The sequence below is a fragment of the Micropterus dolomieu genome, linkage group LG20 (assembly GCF_021292245.1).
Source record: "Micropterus dolomieu isolate WLL.071019.BEF.003 ecotype Adirondacks linkage group LG20, ASM2129224v1, whole genome shotgun sequence".
Taxonomy (NCBI): domain Eukaryota; kingdom Metazoa; phylum Chordata; class Actinopteri; order Centrarchiformes; family Centrarchidae; genus Micropterus; species Micropterus dolomieu.
Window position 1 is genome coordinate 14,736,203 of NC_060169.1, and position 15,078 is coordinate 14,751,280.

At 39.3% G+C, this 15,078-nt stretch overlaps 1 protein-coding gene across 8 annotated transcripts in view; it reads left to right on the top strand.

Moving 5' to 3' along the window:
- Positions 1-895: 895 nt before the first annotated feature.
- lmo7b (LIM domain 7b) overlaps positions 896-15,078 on the top strand; it is a 30,623-nt gene continuing 16,440 nt past the window's right edge. For 3 of the 8 annotated variants that reach the window (XM_046032436.1, XM_046032437.1, XM_046032435.1), the window contains exons 1-9: positions 898-1,032; positions 1,236-1,311; positions 4,202-4,272; positions 4,981-5,050; positions 7,876-7,982; positions 8,576-8,606; positions 11,543-11,656; positions 11,733-11,898; positions 12,658-12,811. In XM_046032436.1, the coding sequence (XP_045888392.1) occupies positions 1,243-1,311; positions 4,202-4,272; positions 4,981-5,050; positions 7,876-7,982; positions 8,576-8,606; positions 11,543-11,656; positions 11,733-11,898; positions 12,658-12,811 (782 nt within the window). In that variant the 5' untranslated portion in view covers positions 898-1,032; positions 1,236-1,242. Of the gene's footprint in view, positions 1,033-1,207; positions 1,312-4,201; positions 4,273-4,980; positions 5,051-7,875; positions 7,983-8,575; positions 8,607-11,542; positions 11,657-11,732; positions 11,899-12,657; positions 12,812-15,078 lie in introns of all 8 variants that reach the window. The other 5 variants (XM_046032429.1, XM_046032432.1, XM_046032433.1 and 2 more) reach the window with 4 other exon arrangements.

The window sequence follows — 15,078 nt, forward strand, 5'->3', positions numbered from 1 at the left end:
TCGTAGCTATGAGATCAGAATAGATGTCTGAATCAACCAGAAGAGAGGAACTAACCTCAGTAAGGGCCACTGAATGTACAGCAAACAACTACACGATGCGGGCCGTTTGTCATTTATTATTCAAGATGCAGAAGTCACAAAAAAATCAAGTAGGCTTCTTAGGTTTTAGGTGCTCATGTGTAGACAGGGTTATAGCTACTGCTGAGGAGCTGAGGTCATGTCCAACCTCTGTATTTTTCTGTGAATTTGCAGGTTGTAGCAGCTTGGGGGTATTAGATACATTCTGGGATAAGTAATAATAAGTTTTGAGTCTTTGAAACACCATCCAGACCACAATGGATAAATAATTCTACAGATAATTTGATTGCCTAGTTGGCAAAAATAAATAAATAAATAAAATATGAAACTTCTAAGCCGTTAAAATCAGTATGGATCCTTTATTTTGGGTTATTGGGAGTATTTGGTTCTATTTGGACTAAAATCTAGAAACTGCAGATGCTTTTGATTCATTAATTTCGCTATTGCACTTTTTATTTCCATCATTGAATTTGGGGCAACTTATTACTGCGCTAAACCTGTATTTGTGACTGTTTTTATTTTATCTTCATTTGTATATTTTTTTTGCCTTTGAATTAGTTTTCATATGTAGGCCTCTGTGTTTTTTAAGGTTCTGACGCGTTTCCTCGCCTCGTGTAACGCACTATAATAAACTTTTCTTGCCTCGTCATGCCAGTCTACCGCTCCGTGTATAGTTAATCCCGTGTGTCCCTTTCCCTACCGACCACGGTGTCACACACCAGCAGCCCAACAGGGGGCCGATGAGACTCTGCATCTGTTCCCTCGGTTTCACTTCACCAAAAACTTTGCTTGTAGTTTTGAGGTGGGCGGAGTCCTTCTTCTCCACTTGACCCAATAAGCGGAATTTGTCAGCGATGGAACGTCGGTGGCAGAAGTGCGGCGGCGTGTCCAGTGATAAACTGGATGTCAATTAGCGGAGAACTTTCACCGGTGAGCAGCTACACCCAGCACAAGGTGACTTACCAACCTGCCTTGGGCAGTTGTTTGGAATAATATGAGTTTTCCTAATGTTTGTTGATATTCATTGAACTTATTTGATGAGATTGGTGGTGGTTCGCTTCGTGGCGTGGCGGCTTCTGTGCTCTGTAAGTAGTTTAGCAAAATGTAACCTCTTTTGACCTTACATTAGATTTTGTGCCTTTTGCCTGTTACCGAAGATAAAAGATGGAGTGGCGCCAGCAGACCAGTGTCAGCTGTGAAGATGCGTTCAGCGAGGCTCAGCGTTGGATTGAGGTACATGGTTCCTCCACTCCGTTATTTGCTTCAGATATGTTTTCCTTTGCAAGCAACTATGAAGACCAGTCAGTCATCTAACCCCTTGTGGAGAGGAGACGGGACATGTTTCATATTAGTGGCAGTCATGGCAGCCATGAAACAGTAGGCTACTTGTTGTTTGTATCGTTTTACTCACTAAAAACAGCTGATACTCATTTTAAACGACTCAGTACTCATAAAACTAAAGTGCTGCGGCTTTACAGACTTATCTTCAAACGCAAAATTCACCTTGATAAGACTCAGGCACATACAACCCGATGTGAGAATTTTCTGCGGTTGTCCAGATAAAAAGCATTTGACTGCAGGACTCACAGAGCTTCAGAGGGAAATGCACATGGAAGGAAGGCAGATAATTAGGTAATGTTTAAAAGATAAGATGAGTTGAATATGCAGCAGCATGCCTAGTGTCTGTCCACTGAGATGCAATGTACTGGATGGGTAATATTTGCTCATGTGGCTTGTTGTTTTGATTAGTCGGTTCTTGCTCTTTGCAGACTTACTGTGGTTAACGTGATAGGCACACTGTGTATAGCAGGTTTTGCCATCCACACATTGTGGAGGATGTGGTTTTATAGCAATGAATTTCTTGGTTGTTATATCCAAACACTGTAGAATTTGTATTCCTTAAATCATAACCAATGAATACAACTTGTAGACTGGGAACTGAATGTTGACCAACTTTAAATGTGACCATTAATGTCAATTGTGCCTGAGTGCATCATAATGAGAATTCTGTCCAGAGCTCTTTTGGCAGTGAGCCCATGCCAGTTTTACCCATCTATTTTCCTTGTGCTGGCAGATGAAAGGATGGATGAACAGTGAGAGGTGTGTGTGTGTGTGTGTGTGTAAGACGGGAGGGAAGCAAGGGATGCTGCTTTTTAAAGTAACGGTAAATATTGGCATAAACTCTTCCTTTATGTGACAAACAACATTGGGGAATCTGTTAGCGCTAATATTCAGTGTTACAGATTGCAGGATAATAAGCTTCCATAAATTCAAGTGTCCTGAAATGGTTGCTGTTTATCATTAGCACAGTATCAGCAGCAATTACACGTAAGTGTTTCCTCAATGCCTACTGGACTGGAGAAGAAATAAGAATGGATCTCTTCAATATTATGTAAACAGGCCATTTAGTTTCTGGTGAAGCAGGAGCAGCACAGTCCAATTTTTAAGCAGGTGTTCTTCTGTTGAAGAACCATGCACGCCATCTCCTTAACAAGAGGAAATTGTCTCAAATGAAGAGAAGCTGGAATCAGATAATGCTTGTCATGTTTACTTTCCAAATGAAGCTCTTTTACATTATTCCATCAGCTACATGTTAGAACTGGATCACATACATTTGGCATTAATGTCTCTACTTTCCTCCCAGGTTTGATAATTGCTTTGTTTGATGCTTTTTGGATTTGGGAAACTCCCTTTAACAAATGAGGGTGTCTAGAGAAGTTTGCAAGTCCCCTAAGAACATATGGTTGAAATCCATTGAATCTGTGGTTTGATAGGAGCTATTGTTTATTGAAATGACCAATTAAAGTTTTGGTGCTGTAGAACAGACAGTATCTTGACCACATGATTGGGTTTTATTGTGTTAACCTGGCACTGCATTGTTTCTCTGATTCCACTGAAAAGCCTCCACTCCATGCCCGGTGCCCATTTCTACCAAATACAAATTGTGATTGTGGATTCCTTGGGGGACTAATTAGTGAGAAGAATAGCCTTTTGGGGCCGTCTGTTAGTTATGGAGCTGAACCTTAATAGCCCTATTTCTATGTCCTCATTACAAATCCCCTTTGCCTTGTGCGTGCTTGTGCCATATCAAATCATTTAGGTTATGTTGTATTCTTTGATTTTGACCAAAAACACATTTCGATAAGTGGGAATGAAAGATTATATAAGCCTTACTTCTTTGCAGTAGTTGGAGTGGAGTTGTTTCTGTTTAAAGATATTTTTGGGCTTTAGACATATTGGAGTCTGTTTAAAATATAGCCACAATAATACAGGACTTTTTAAAGCTGATATCAGTGTTTGATAGAAGAAATATGTTGCATAGGGCTGAACGATATGCCGAAGAAATTGAATTGCAATTATTTTGAGAGGGATTGCTATGAGTTTGGGTCTGTACCAAACATGTTCCCTTACGTCTGGACCGGGGCCGGGGGTCTCTGTAGCACCACAATGCTCTTTGATTGTTGTGATAAATTTTACCATTGTCAAAAAAATTTAGCTCCTGCGATTTGAATATTGCGATTTTGATAACATCTCGACTAGTTGTTCAGCCCTAATGTAGCGCAAACATTTTTGATCAACACAATCCCTGAGAATTGTGATCATACCTACTGAGGTATTTTTTTTATTTTTTTTTTGAGAAATAAACTTGTCAGCGCTCTCTGGTGGACAAACTCTGACAAAGCTGCATTGTTATACACTTCTGCAAGCATATTTTTTTTTTCATAGCATTTCTGTACTGACATTTGTTATTAGCTGATTTATGGCAATACCAATATGCTAATAGATATTAGCAAATCATAAAAACGAATATCAGACAATACATCAGGCTCTAGTTTAAAACCCTATTATAAGTGGTGTGATGTGAGTTTCTCAGTTGTTAAATTAACCAATTTTATTTTAACCAATTAAAATAAAATTTAACTGCAGCAACGCACGCATGCAAGTTTCAGGAAATTAACAGTCTGAAAATGTAGGGTTTTACCATGTGTTAATCACTTTTTAGGTTCAACTGTTGGTTACTGTGTTGCACCTCCCAGGGGTGTATTTGAAAGCAGCACACATAAGTTGATGGTGGCAAAATATGAATGCAAAGAATATATTCTAAACGGTGTTTGTTTTTTAGGAAGTGACTGGAAAATCATTTGGTTGCAACGACTTCCGTGCTGCCTTAGAGAATGGTGTCCTGCTTTGCGAGTGAGTAATGATGCTCAAACTATGTTTTGTACAAAGTCATGCTCTACTTTTTTAATTAACATGCATATCTATGGTAGGAGATTGTAGTCTGGCTAATTTAGCAGCTTTGCTTCATCAAAAGCACTGAACCAACTGTAAAAGAAATGGTAATTTCCAAAACTGCTTGAAACATGCCTAAGTTGAGGTAAACAAAAATATTTTACATGTGAGACAGACCATTAGATAGATTTTTTATTTTTTTGTTTCCTACACTTTCTGTTTCATTACTATCTTTTCCTTGGGACTGTAAGAAGTATTATTTTCTTCCAAAGCACACTCTAAATAACGTTATAACATCAGCTAGCAGCTATGTAAGTTTTATAAAGGAGAGGCATCTGGGCAACACTTCTAAGCTAGTAGGTTCGCTCAGCAGTCTAGTAAAGGAAGTTGGCTTAAAGCTCATGGTTCTTTGTCGAAGATGCAATAAAACTGGTTTATAAGCAAGTTACAAGCAAGTTGTCTGTTGTTGCGTTTCTTTTTTTAATGTAATTTCTTTATTAAAAGTTAAAGTCAGGATAATTAGTTATTTTAAAATTAATTAAAATTAATTTAGCTTCTTTTGTGGAATAAGACCCTGATGATACAGAATATATATTGGCTTTCAAATATGCGCATCACAAAGCTGGAATAATGAGCTCTTTGCTGATTTTGTTTTGTTTTCACTTATAGCTTGATCAACAAGTTGAAACCTGGCATCATTAAGAGAGTAAACAGGCTTTCTACCCCCATTGCTGGCCTTGTGAGTGTTATATTTTACAGTTCTTAGAGTGTGTGTGTGTGTGTGTGTTGCATGTAGCCTGGCTGTGTGGCACAGACATTGGTGACCCTGGTGAGCGTTGAACAATGTAGAATACCTTTGTAAATATTTGAGTCCTGTAGACAATTGTATTACAACCAATTAAAACCCACATTTTAAATGCTATAGTTGAACGAGCCAATTACATTACATTATAAGCAGGAAACACAATAAGGCACCTGCTAGCCAGGAAGTTTTGACACAATGTGTGGTTTCCTGTTAAAGGCAAAGAGAGACTGTGTTGCCACAATGTGAATGATCTTGAAACTGCTTTTCAGAGAGATGGCTGAATATGTAAAGTTGCTAAAGTTTTTTTTATTTTTAGTGGGCATAAATGCAAATGCAGATTTTTATTTTGGCTTTAGGCTGTGTTTCATAGACGTGAAGTATAATTGCCAAAACTGCCTAAAGCAAGGGCAGGGGAAGATCAATTGCAACCTCCCGTCAGGGGCCAAAAAATCAACAGACAGTGGATGCTGGAGTGTTACTGGTGGTGTGTAAGATGCAGATGCAGCAGAGTATCAGCAATAATTTTGACAGCCTAAAGGACCATACTGGTCGTTTTGCATGTTTGAACCTATTCACTACAAATTAAATATACTTTGCATTACAGCTGATATTTTCCAAAGCATAAAATAGGTGTTCATATTGATCCTGTTGGCAGAACTTTCAAAACTATTTACCGCCCAGTGAAAGCATGTTTTAATTTAGGCAGGTAAACCTTACTAAATCAGGGGGGGTTTTATTTGTTTTGCAAAACTGAGGATTTAAACTTACAGACAGAGCGAACTATCCCGTCCTCTCCTAGAAACCTAAATTTCATGCAAATGGTGGCGAAGATTTGTTGCATGTCCATCTTTTGTGTGGATTATATTGGCACCAATCCTACACACCAAAAACAGTGCATGCTTTCAGTGTATCATTTTGGACTCGCATACTGCAGTTTGTCGAATTGCCACTAGAGAATGCCAAAACCTTATGTGACTAACCCTCCCTATCTTGGTGAAGGAGCCTACATTTAATGTGCACCTAAAAGTACTCCTTTTAATCTTTTTTTCTATTTTTTTTTTTTGTGTGTGTGTGTGACTTTCAGAGGTAGCTGCATACTTACGATGACAATAGTAAAACAAACACTAATAATTAGGAACTTTTTATTTGGGGTTTGTACTACTGACTGTGTTTACATACTTCAGCATTTCTACTCACCCTCTATATGAACGCTCTGTTTTAGGCCTTCCTTATTAAAAGCCCACTTTCTTCTGATTGGCCAACTTCCAGCTAACTTGGCTATGCCGTCCTATTAACTGATTCTGCCCATACTGGACTGGAAGCTTGGTGTTTTCACCTCTAACGTTACGCTTCGGACTGCTGGGAGCGCCCAGTTCAGGCAGAGCTAGCTGATAATGACCGCTACAGTTTGCAGTAGCTACTGTAGCACTTGCAACAAGCTATCTGTCCACCAGGAAACACTGTAAATGACCAGTTGGAGGACATCCGAGGGAAAACCAGAAAAAATTTACCTTTCCTTCATAACTGTAATAGCACTTTCTGTGAGACACACTGAACAGCCTCCAGCTCTATAGCTCAGCGATGGTATGACTGCTTAGTGTGTGTTGGACGGTGGGGCAGAGAGCGGTGTATAGACAGCCTAAGTCACTCGCTTCCGCTTCCAGCCCATGGGTCCTTGTTTCGGCAAAAAATATGTACGGTAGTCAATGGCGAGAGGCATCTTATTTTTTTGATCCTGTTTAAACTGTGCTCTGAATTACACACGTTTGTCAAATTAGTTGTCTCTTGCCATTGACTATGGTACATATTTTTTCCGAAGTAAGGTCCTATGGTGGTCCACCGGAAGGGGAGGGACTTAGGATCTCTATTCTGTACGTCTTCAGCTGGCTGGTCCAAGTACTGCGCTGAATGGCTGGACGAGGTCCTATGCTACGCCTATCCCTCCGTGATGTCAAGAAGGAAGAGAAATTCAAATGGCATGCTTGAACACACATTTACTGAAAGACTGAGCAGGAGAAAAAGAGCAAGGTTTGGGGGTCTTTAGACACAGCAGGGGCACATTTTAAGATTGAAAAGACATGAAAAAGAGGATATTGAATAATATGGAACCTAAATTAACCTGTTGTCAGCTCTTTGCAATTTCACTGCTTAAAGTATTGATTTGTTTTGGTAAGATTTCGTCATTTAGGGAAAATTTAGCTATGCCGCTAACAGAGCAAGAGGGAGCAGACTGAGCAGACTTATTTTTTTTCACTTGCATGATGTTGCAGGCTGCACCGAGCAGAGCGAGTTTAATGTTTCCAGGTGACATCATTATCTGAGTTCCAATTACCATGCAAAGAGCTGATAAAATCTGTTGCCAACGTGTTTCATTTCAGCAAAGGGTCCCCACCTAAAAATGAGAAGGTTTGTTACCTTTTTTTGGTTCTAATAAATGCAGTAAAAGCACGTCAAGTATCATGTCACAACGGTTATTTATACAAATGTCATTGTCGGATTAGAATTTTTTTCATGAGCAAAACTGTCAAAGTAATTAACATTGGACACTATAATTATGATAAATTAAAAACATAATTGAAATCAGTGGTCCCAGCCCTAATGGTACTCTTTATTGTTGGCGCTTTTATATATCAGACCAAACTGCAAAGTTAGAACAAGCTCGCCTGTGACAAGTTGCTCCAAAACAGTATGAACAACCTCCTCCTCTACCAGTTTTCTATATGCTCTTATTTTTCTTTCTCTGTAATTTGAATCTCTAGGATAATGTGAGTGTATTCCTGAAAGCCTGTAGCAAACTGGGACTGAATGTGTCACAGCTGTTTCATCCAGGAGACCTGCAGGACTTGTCCACTCGTGCAACACTCAGGTACATTTGACTTTGAGATGCAATTTCACGTCCAGGTTAGGGTTGGTGTTGTATGTGTACAACTGTCCAAAGCTACAGGTGCTCATGCCAGCATAGAGAAGCATGGCTTTACTTGTAAAGTTCAATTCACTTGACTAATATGACACATGTTTATTAGTATGTGTTTAGGAACCTTAAAACCTTTTGGATGAGTGGTTCACTCCTAAAACTCATACTATTATGTACTGTCAGTTGATCAAATACATTGTAATTTACACCCAGTGTCACACTAAAGTACTCATCCTGCAGTACCTGAGCTGAAAAAAGGTTCATACTGTAATTTGTGCGTGAGTCTCTGTACAGCTGCTTTGCATTTATAAATGTATGAGCTTTGCCTGACAGGCTGCTGCGTTATTCGAGTTGATGGCCTGTTCTCTATAAATTTTGATAAGTAGCTGATTAGTAGAGCATTGCAAATGAGATTGCCTGAGATGTCACTGTAGTCTCCTTTCCCTTTAACAGCGCTCTATCTCTGCCGTCATACTGTAAATTGGTAGTTGAGGTGCATCATTCTTTTTTTAAAGATACTTATTTCCGTTTTTCCTTTATTTTAGGCGAGATGAAAGCAACAGAAGACTCAAAAATGTAAGTTTGACCAGAGAGACTACTCCATTTATTCTCCGCCTAAATTGTTTGAGTTTTTCTATCATTCATATATTTTACTGATTCCTTCTCTTGGCCAATTTGTTTTAAAACCTGGAGAAACTGTCTTGCTGCACTTCACCTAGTAAATGTATCATAACACTACCACTGAATTAACCTACATGGGAGATAGTCAGTGAGTAGTCGCATGCTAATTCTCACTCCAGTTACTAATAAATGTAGCGCACAGGTTCCAGCTCCCAATAAGATCAAGACTCATCCAGAATCAGAGTGATGATGGTCAAGGGGGTAGTTTTGCTGATATGAGTTTGGGGCTCATCCCAATAATCTGGCATTAAATCCCAGATAGTCTCTAGCAAAATGTAGTCTTTTGTGTTGTCACTATGCCTTAAACTCTATCTGTAAACTTGTCTTTTCCAAATGCAGTAAGTACAGTATGTGAATGTTTGTGTGTGGAATGTGTGAGTACTATGTGCACACTTGTTTGCACTGCTAATATTTTACATGTTTCAGAGATTATGGGGTTGTTTGGTTCTCTGGGAAGCCTCATTTGAATGGCACAATAGCTGACAACTTGGACCCAGTAATGAGGCAGTTTGTCAGAGCACTCTTTCTTTGAAATGGGTGAAGCATTTTTCTTTTAAATTAACCAATTAGGGTCAATTTGCGTCCTATGAAATAGAAAGTTTTCATGCTGGCCTCCAACCAGAAACATGAATAATTGAAGCAGAGTTATTCATGCAGTACATTTTTAAAGTAGCAAAACAGAGCTGAGTGTCACTGTTTTTACAAATAGTAGTGATACAATGAGGAATAATGTTTACATGTACATGAACAAAAAGGATTACATTGAAATTCTGTTTTTGGAGTGTATTGCTCAATTATTGCAGTTATTGTGTTTTCTTCATTTTACAGTTAACCTAAATGCAAGTTATGTTCTGTAGAAGTACCCGCAAATGCCAGAATGCGACTTAAATTTGATCTTCCTAATAAACAAAGAAGAAACTGGTTAATGGTGTTTTCAGCAAAACAAAAACAATTCATGTGTAAATGTCTTTTCGCATGAGATTGGGCATACTGTATATCGCCTCAAAAGTCTCTTAACACATTTAATACACCGCAATTCTAAGTATGAGAGACTGGAGTGTGTTCAACCATAGAAAAATCCACAATCAACCTATCTTTTTATTTATCCCTAAAATATAAAGCATGAGGGTTTTTTTTTTTTTTTTTTTTTTTTTTACAACTCGTGTGTCTAGTCATTGACAGGACTTGAGTGATTTTTCTTTTATTCTTTTTTTTTTGTTCTTTTTTAAGGGTTGCTAAATAATTTTCTATAAATATAATCATTCACGGCAAATGAGACCACAAAATAGGATTTACCTGATCTGTTGCATGCAGCGAAATGATTTCCTTGACATGAGGTAGGTGGAAAGCTATTAGAGAATAATGAACACATCCTGTCCTTGTGCTTAAGACTTAACACAAGACCTTAACGCTGGTTTACTCTAAGCTAGTTGTACAAATGGTGGGGGGGGGGTGGACACAACAATTTTAGCTGTAATGGCTCGAACATGCTTAAATAGCCAACAGAATTGCCTATTAATGGAAAACTGCATATTACAGTGGGTCTTTGTACATCATTTGTGCAGAAAAATCAAAAAGAAACCCTTAATAAACCTTATATTTCCACCCTACAATGACACTGATGGCTGGAACTTGGAGATCATTTCTTCATTCAGCGAATGCATTTTATTGACCGGTAAGGTACTCGCTACAGACACTGATTAGGCGTAATGGTGAATCTATACAGACGCATTTATTGCCACTCAAAATTCTCCTCTTTTTCATCTGACTAGCTTTGTGCTATAAAATATTTAGTCAGTCGGTTCAATCATCTCTCAAGGCCCTACATGGATTTTCTTTCAGTCTGCTGGCAGCTCTGATGACTTTGTTAAGTTACAGATAGAGAAATTCTGACACATAGTATGGTGGACATCCCTTAACAACACAAGCTGCTGCTCTGCCAGGGAGAAAGGCAGCCTGTCAAAAAATATCCTTTGCCTAAAGGCAAATGAGCAATAAAATGTGTCAAACGCTTTGCTTGCAGAAATATTGAAACACTAAATGCAAGGAAGAGGACCATATTTCACAGGACTTTACTCACTGAAATTACTAATGCTTTTCAGTTGTGTGTCTAACTGTCATCAGTATTCGGAATCGGTGTTTTAATCTGTTTTGTGAAGGCCATGTGCCTCGCCTCACCAGTGTTTCTTGTAGCCGATGCTGTGAGGACAGTGCATCGTATGCTGCAGTATAGAAAGGAAAAACAAATTACTAATTTGTGTGTTTAGCCATGCCAGCAGCATGGCATTAGGGATGGCACTGACGGTCATTCAGTTCACCACTTGAGTCCAGACTAAATCGCCAGAACATCTGGATGGACTAGTGCAAAATTTGGTACAGATTTTAAAGGACCCAGAGAATTTACCCTAATGAATTTGGTAATTCCATGACTTTTCCTCTAGCGCCACCATGAGGTTGACATTTGTGGTTTTGAATGATACTTCTCAACAATGAAATTTGGTACGAACATTTTAGCTTCAGCATGAATTATAATCCTGAATTTTCATCTAGCACCATCATGTGGTCCAAATTGTAATTGGTCCAATACCAAATTATCAAATACCAGTAGAACAAATGACATTCCCATCAACCTCAGCTTATGATCAGTACTAATCAGCAAATGTTAGCATGCTAAAACGCTAAACTAAGATGGTGAACATTATACCTGTTTAATGTCGTCATTGTTAGCAAGCTGATATTAGATATTAGAATTTAGCTTAAAGCACCACATTTCTAGAATGCTGTGGTCAGATTTGTTTGCTCCGTACAAGTCTTTGTCCACTCTTTCACAGGTTCTGATCACAATCTACTGGTTGGGTCGCAAGGCTCACCTGGACACATTCTACAGTGGTCCTCTGCTTAACTTCAAGGCCTTTGAAGGACTGTTAGGGTTGGCCTTGTCAAAGGTAAGTGGCTCTTTTTGGCTTTTGACACAGTTGTTAATTTATTTTTATCTGCGTTAACCCTGCCTTCTAAATCCAGTCTCTAGATGAGGGCAGTAATGTGTGCGTGAAAGACAGCAGTTACGGGGAGGGCTGCTACCCAGAGAGGGACGAATGTCAGAGCAGGGGACTGAGCTATAAGATGGCAAACACGGGGCACAGCATGGATTCTCTGGACTCCCGAGCACTCCGCTCAAACAGTGAAGGTACGTTTGCAACCTCCTAGTTAAAAACATATGCACACCACACCACCTGAAGTGTGAACTCCTTTTTGTTTTGGTGTAAAAGATGGCGACTGTCAAGTTAATGCACTGCAATTTGCTTAACTTAATCACTTGGTAATCAAACTCTGATTAATAGTGACGCGTTTTATCTTTTTGCTTTGAAATTTTTTTGATGCAGTTTGAGTTTTTGTTAGGGTTTTTTTTTTTTTTTTTGTTGCATGGAATCAATATGAGCAAGGTTAACTTGCACAAACTACTGTTGCAACTGTTGCACAAATATGTTTTTCCTGAAGAGATCTGCCTGCTGCTGTCTGTCTGCAAAAGAGCATGCGAAAACAGATGTATTTACCAAAAAATATAAATTGAGGATTCCATATGTAACTATGTCATGATGCTTCATCAGCATCATTTTGTTATATCAACATCTTTCTGAATGATGTGTCATTATCTGCACTCTGGCGTGCTTGGTATTGGTGCACGTCAGTGATAGATTGTGGCAAGTTCTACACATTGGTGATAAAAGTGGGTGTGATGGGAGAGGGTAAAGTAATTGGCACAGTACTCGCTCGAGGCTCGGCTGTGTGAAGACACCCACTAAAGGTTCTTCTCTGTTATGTTCTGATATTTAGACTTTTATTTTAATCATAATGTGCTTTTGGCTTTTAGCTTATGTTTCCCCTCCTTGTTCTCCAAACTTATGTTTTCTGTTGCTCCTTTTCCACATGTTTGTGCGATCTCAAGGTTGTGGAAGTGACGCGGAAGCTGAGCAGGTGTTCAAGATGGAGAGCATGCAGCCCGCAACCCAGCAAAACAAAGGTTATATCCCACCGCCACTCCTACGGAGAAAACAAGGCCGGAACGAGAATGGACAGGGCTGCGCTAGTCCACTTCCCAGGTACTCCAAATGTGTTGGCTGCTGTACACAGAGAATTCAGTTGCTGCTGCTAACTCACTTATCCACAGCTGCTAAAGGACTGTCTGCAGTTGATTTTGTTATTTTCTTTAACATTCAATTCCCCAGTTGACGTTAACATTTTCCTTCCTGTTTTTATTTGTATATGCGCACATACAGTATACATATGAACAGCTTGAATATACCCTAATTTTTCCAATTTATTGAATCCAGTAAGTGGCATACTGACAACAATAACATACTGTAAGAGGGAACCAGTGGTCTTCCAGCATTGTATGAGGCAAAAAATGTTGAGAGAAGTGTGTTCAGTAATATCTGTCATTAATATAATAACATGGATTGTTCGTGGTTGAATCTCAATTTATATAAATTTCAGTTTTCAAATAAGTTAAGGACTGATCTGCTGTGAGACAGTTTGGAGTTTCTTTTACTACTACTTTGTCAAAGTAGACTGAGTGGCTAAGTCAGCAAGACAGCAGCAAAGTCCTCATCCTTGTCAACAGGAGTTCCTTTTTAGAAGGACCTTTTTTGTAGTAATAATTTGGGCTAGGAAGTTAGTTTGAAATTTTTATTATTACTTTTAAAGGGTATTTTTGAGCTTGGATGTTGTCAGTGTCTTTTATTTTTAAAAACAACAAATATTGCAAAAATGTATTTAAATTAGTGTTTAGAAACTTAAACTGTTCATTCTCATTCTGTCTGGGTCATTGAAGACCAATAGGCCTCCTCTGGGCAAGTTTCTTCATGCCAATGACTTCAATTAGCCTCTAGTCACCATGGTAACATAAATCTGAAGACTGTCAGGGTGAGCACTACACTTGGTGGCAGATCACCAGGGTGGTCAGTTTGGCCAGCATCCCCCTGCGCCCACATGGCAACAGAACTTCAACTGTACCAACAGACCATCATTGCTGCTAGGTCACATAAGTGCTTAACAAATAACTTTTAAGAGCTTATTTCAGAAGTAGTTGACAATATACTTTTTATTTTTTTTGGGGGGGGGGGTTGGCCAAGGTGTCCTACTTCTCAATTCAGCATGGAGCTGGTGTGTAAAGATGTATGGATGTCGCTTGGCTCTCTTACTACTCTGCCACTGTACCCACAGTACAACTCCGCTGCTTGGAAATTGAAAAGCGTTGTGTAACACTAACCTTATCCTCAAACAGCAGTGAATTTGCCTCCATGCATTAATCATCAGTCACACTTCTGCCTTTTAACATTTTGAAGCAGCGTTGTGCTGCCAGAGATCATTTGAGATACTTGGTGTAACTATTTTATACGCAGCATCACCATCAGCTGTGAATAAACCATAGATGTGGGTGTACCACTCTTTGCTGCAGCATTGAAGATCCCCTTTTCTCTCCTCAACCCCACCTCACTGTGTCTCCTGCTGAGTGTGTCCTTGATGAAGAGCTTTTCCTGCGTGCTCTGTGTGAGGAAGACTCTGAAGACGATTATACTGAGGCAGACCCTGTCCTAGATGACTTGTATTTCCGGCGAGTGCAGCAGACCCTTCATCAGACATCTACCAACCCCAACTATGACCGCTTCTTACCTCGATATTGGACACCTGAAGAGGAGATGCGTGTGCGCACTATCTACCTCGGCTCCCAGAGAAGACCCTGGTATCGTAAAATCCAATGCTTAAGGTCTGTTGGCTGTTTTTACTGCTCCTATGATGCAAGGCGGTGAAAGATTTACTCAAAACTAATACAAGGCAAAGCTGAGGATGCAATTCTGTACTTTTTTGCTGTATGCTTGATGTGCAAAATTGCGTTGCTTGACCGGCAAGTAATCATGGTAACATTAAAGAAGCAAAAAACTGCCTATGGTTTGCAGGCTGGAGTCTGACTTACTGTATCTCCTTTGGTGTACTTTTTTGTGTGTGGTGCTAAAGGGAAAAACCCTGCTATATGACATGATGGCATGTGCTTAAATGTCTTAGTAGAAAAATATTTTTATAAATCCAGCTTAACTACACCAGGAAACTAAATCCTAGTTTGCTAGGCATAGCAACAGCTAGTGCTAGTTTGCAAGAAAGACGGCATAAGCTAAAACTGCTGAACCAAACAGCTTGCAGATGTCCAATTTGTCCCCTTTTAAATGACTTCCTGTGTTGTCTGTGGGTCTACTGGTAAACATGGTGTACTCATTTCATGCATCTTCTGTTCCTTTTCTTTGACTGTAGCCATAGAGCTTTGGGTTCTTCTGAGGAAGAGTTTGACTTTGACTTCCTTTCCTGGCTTGTG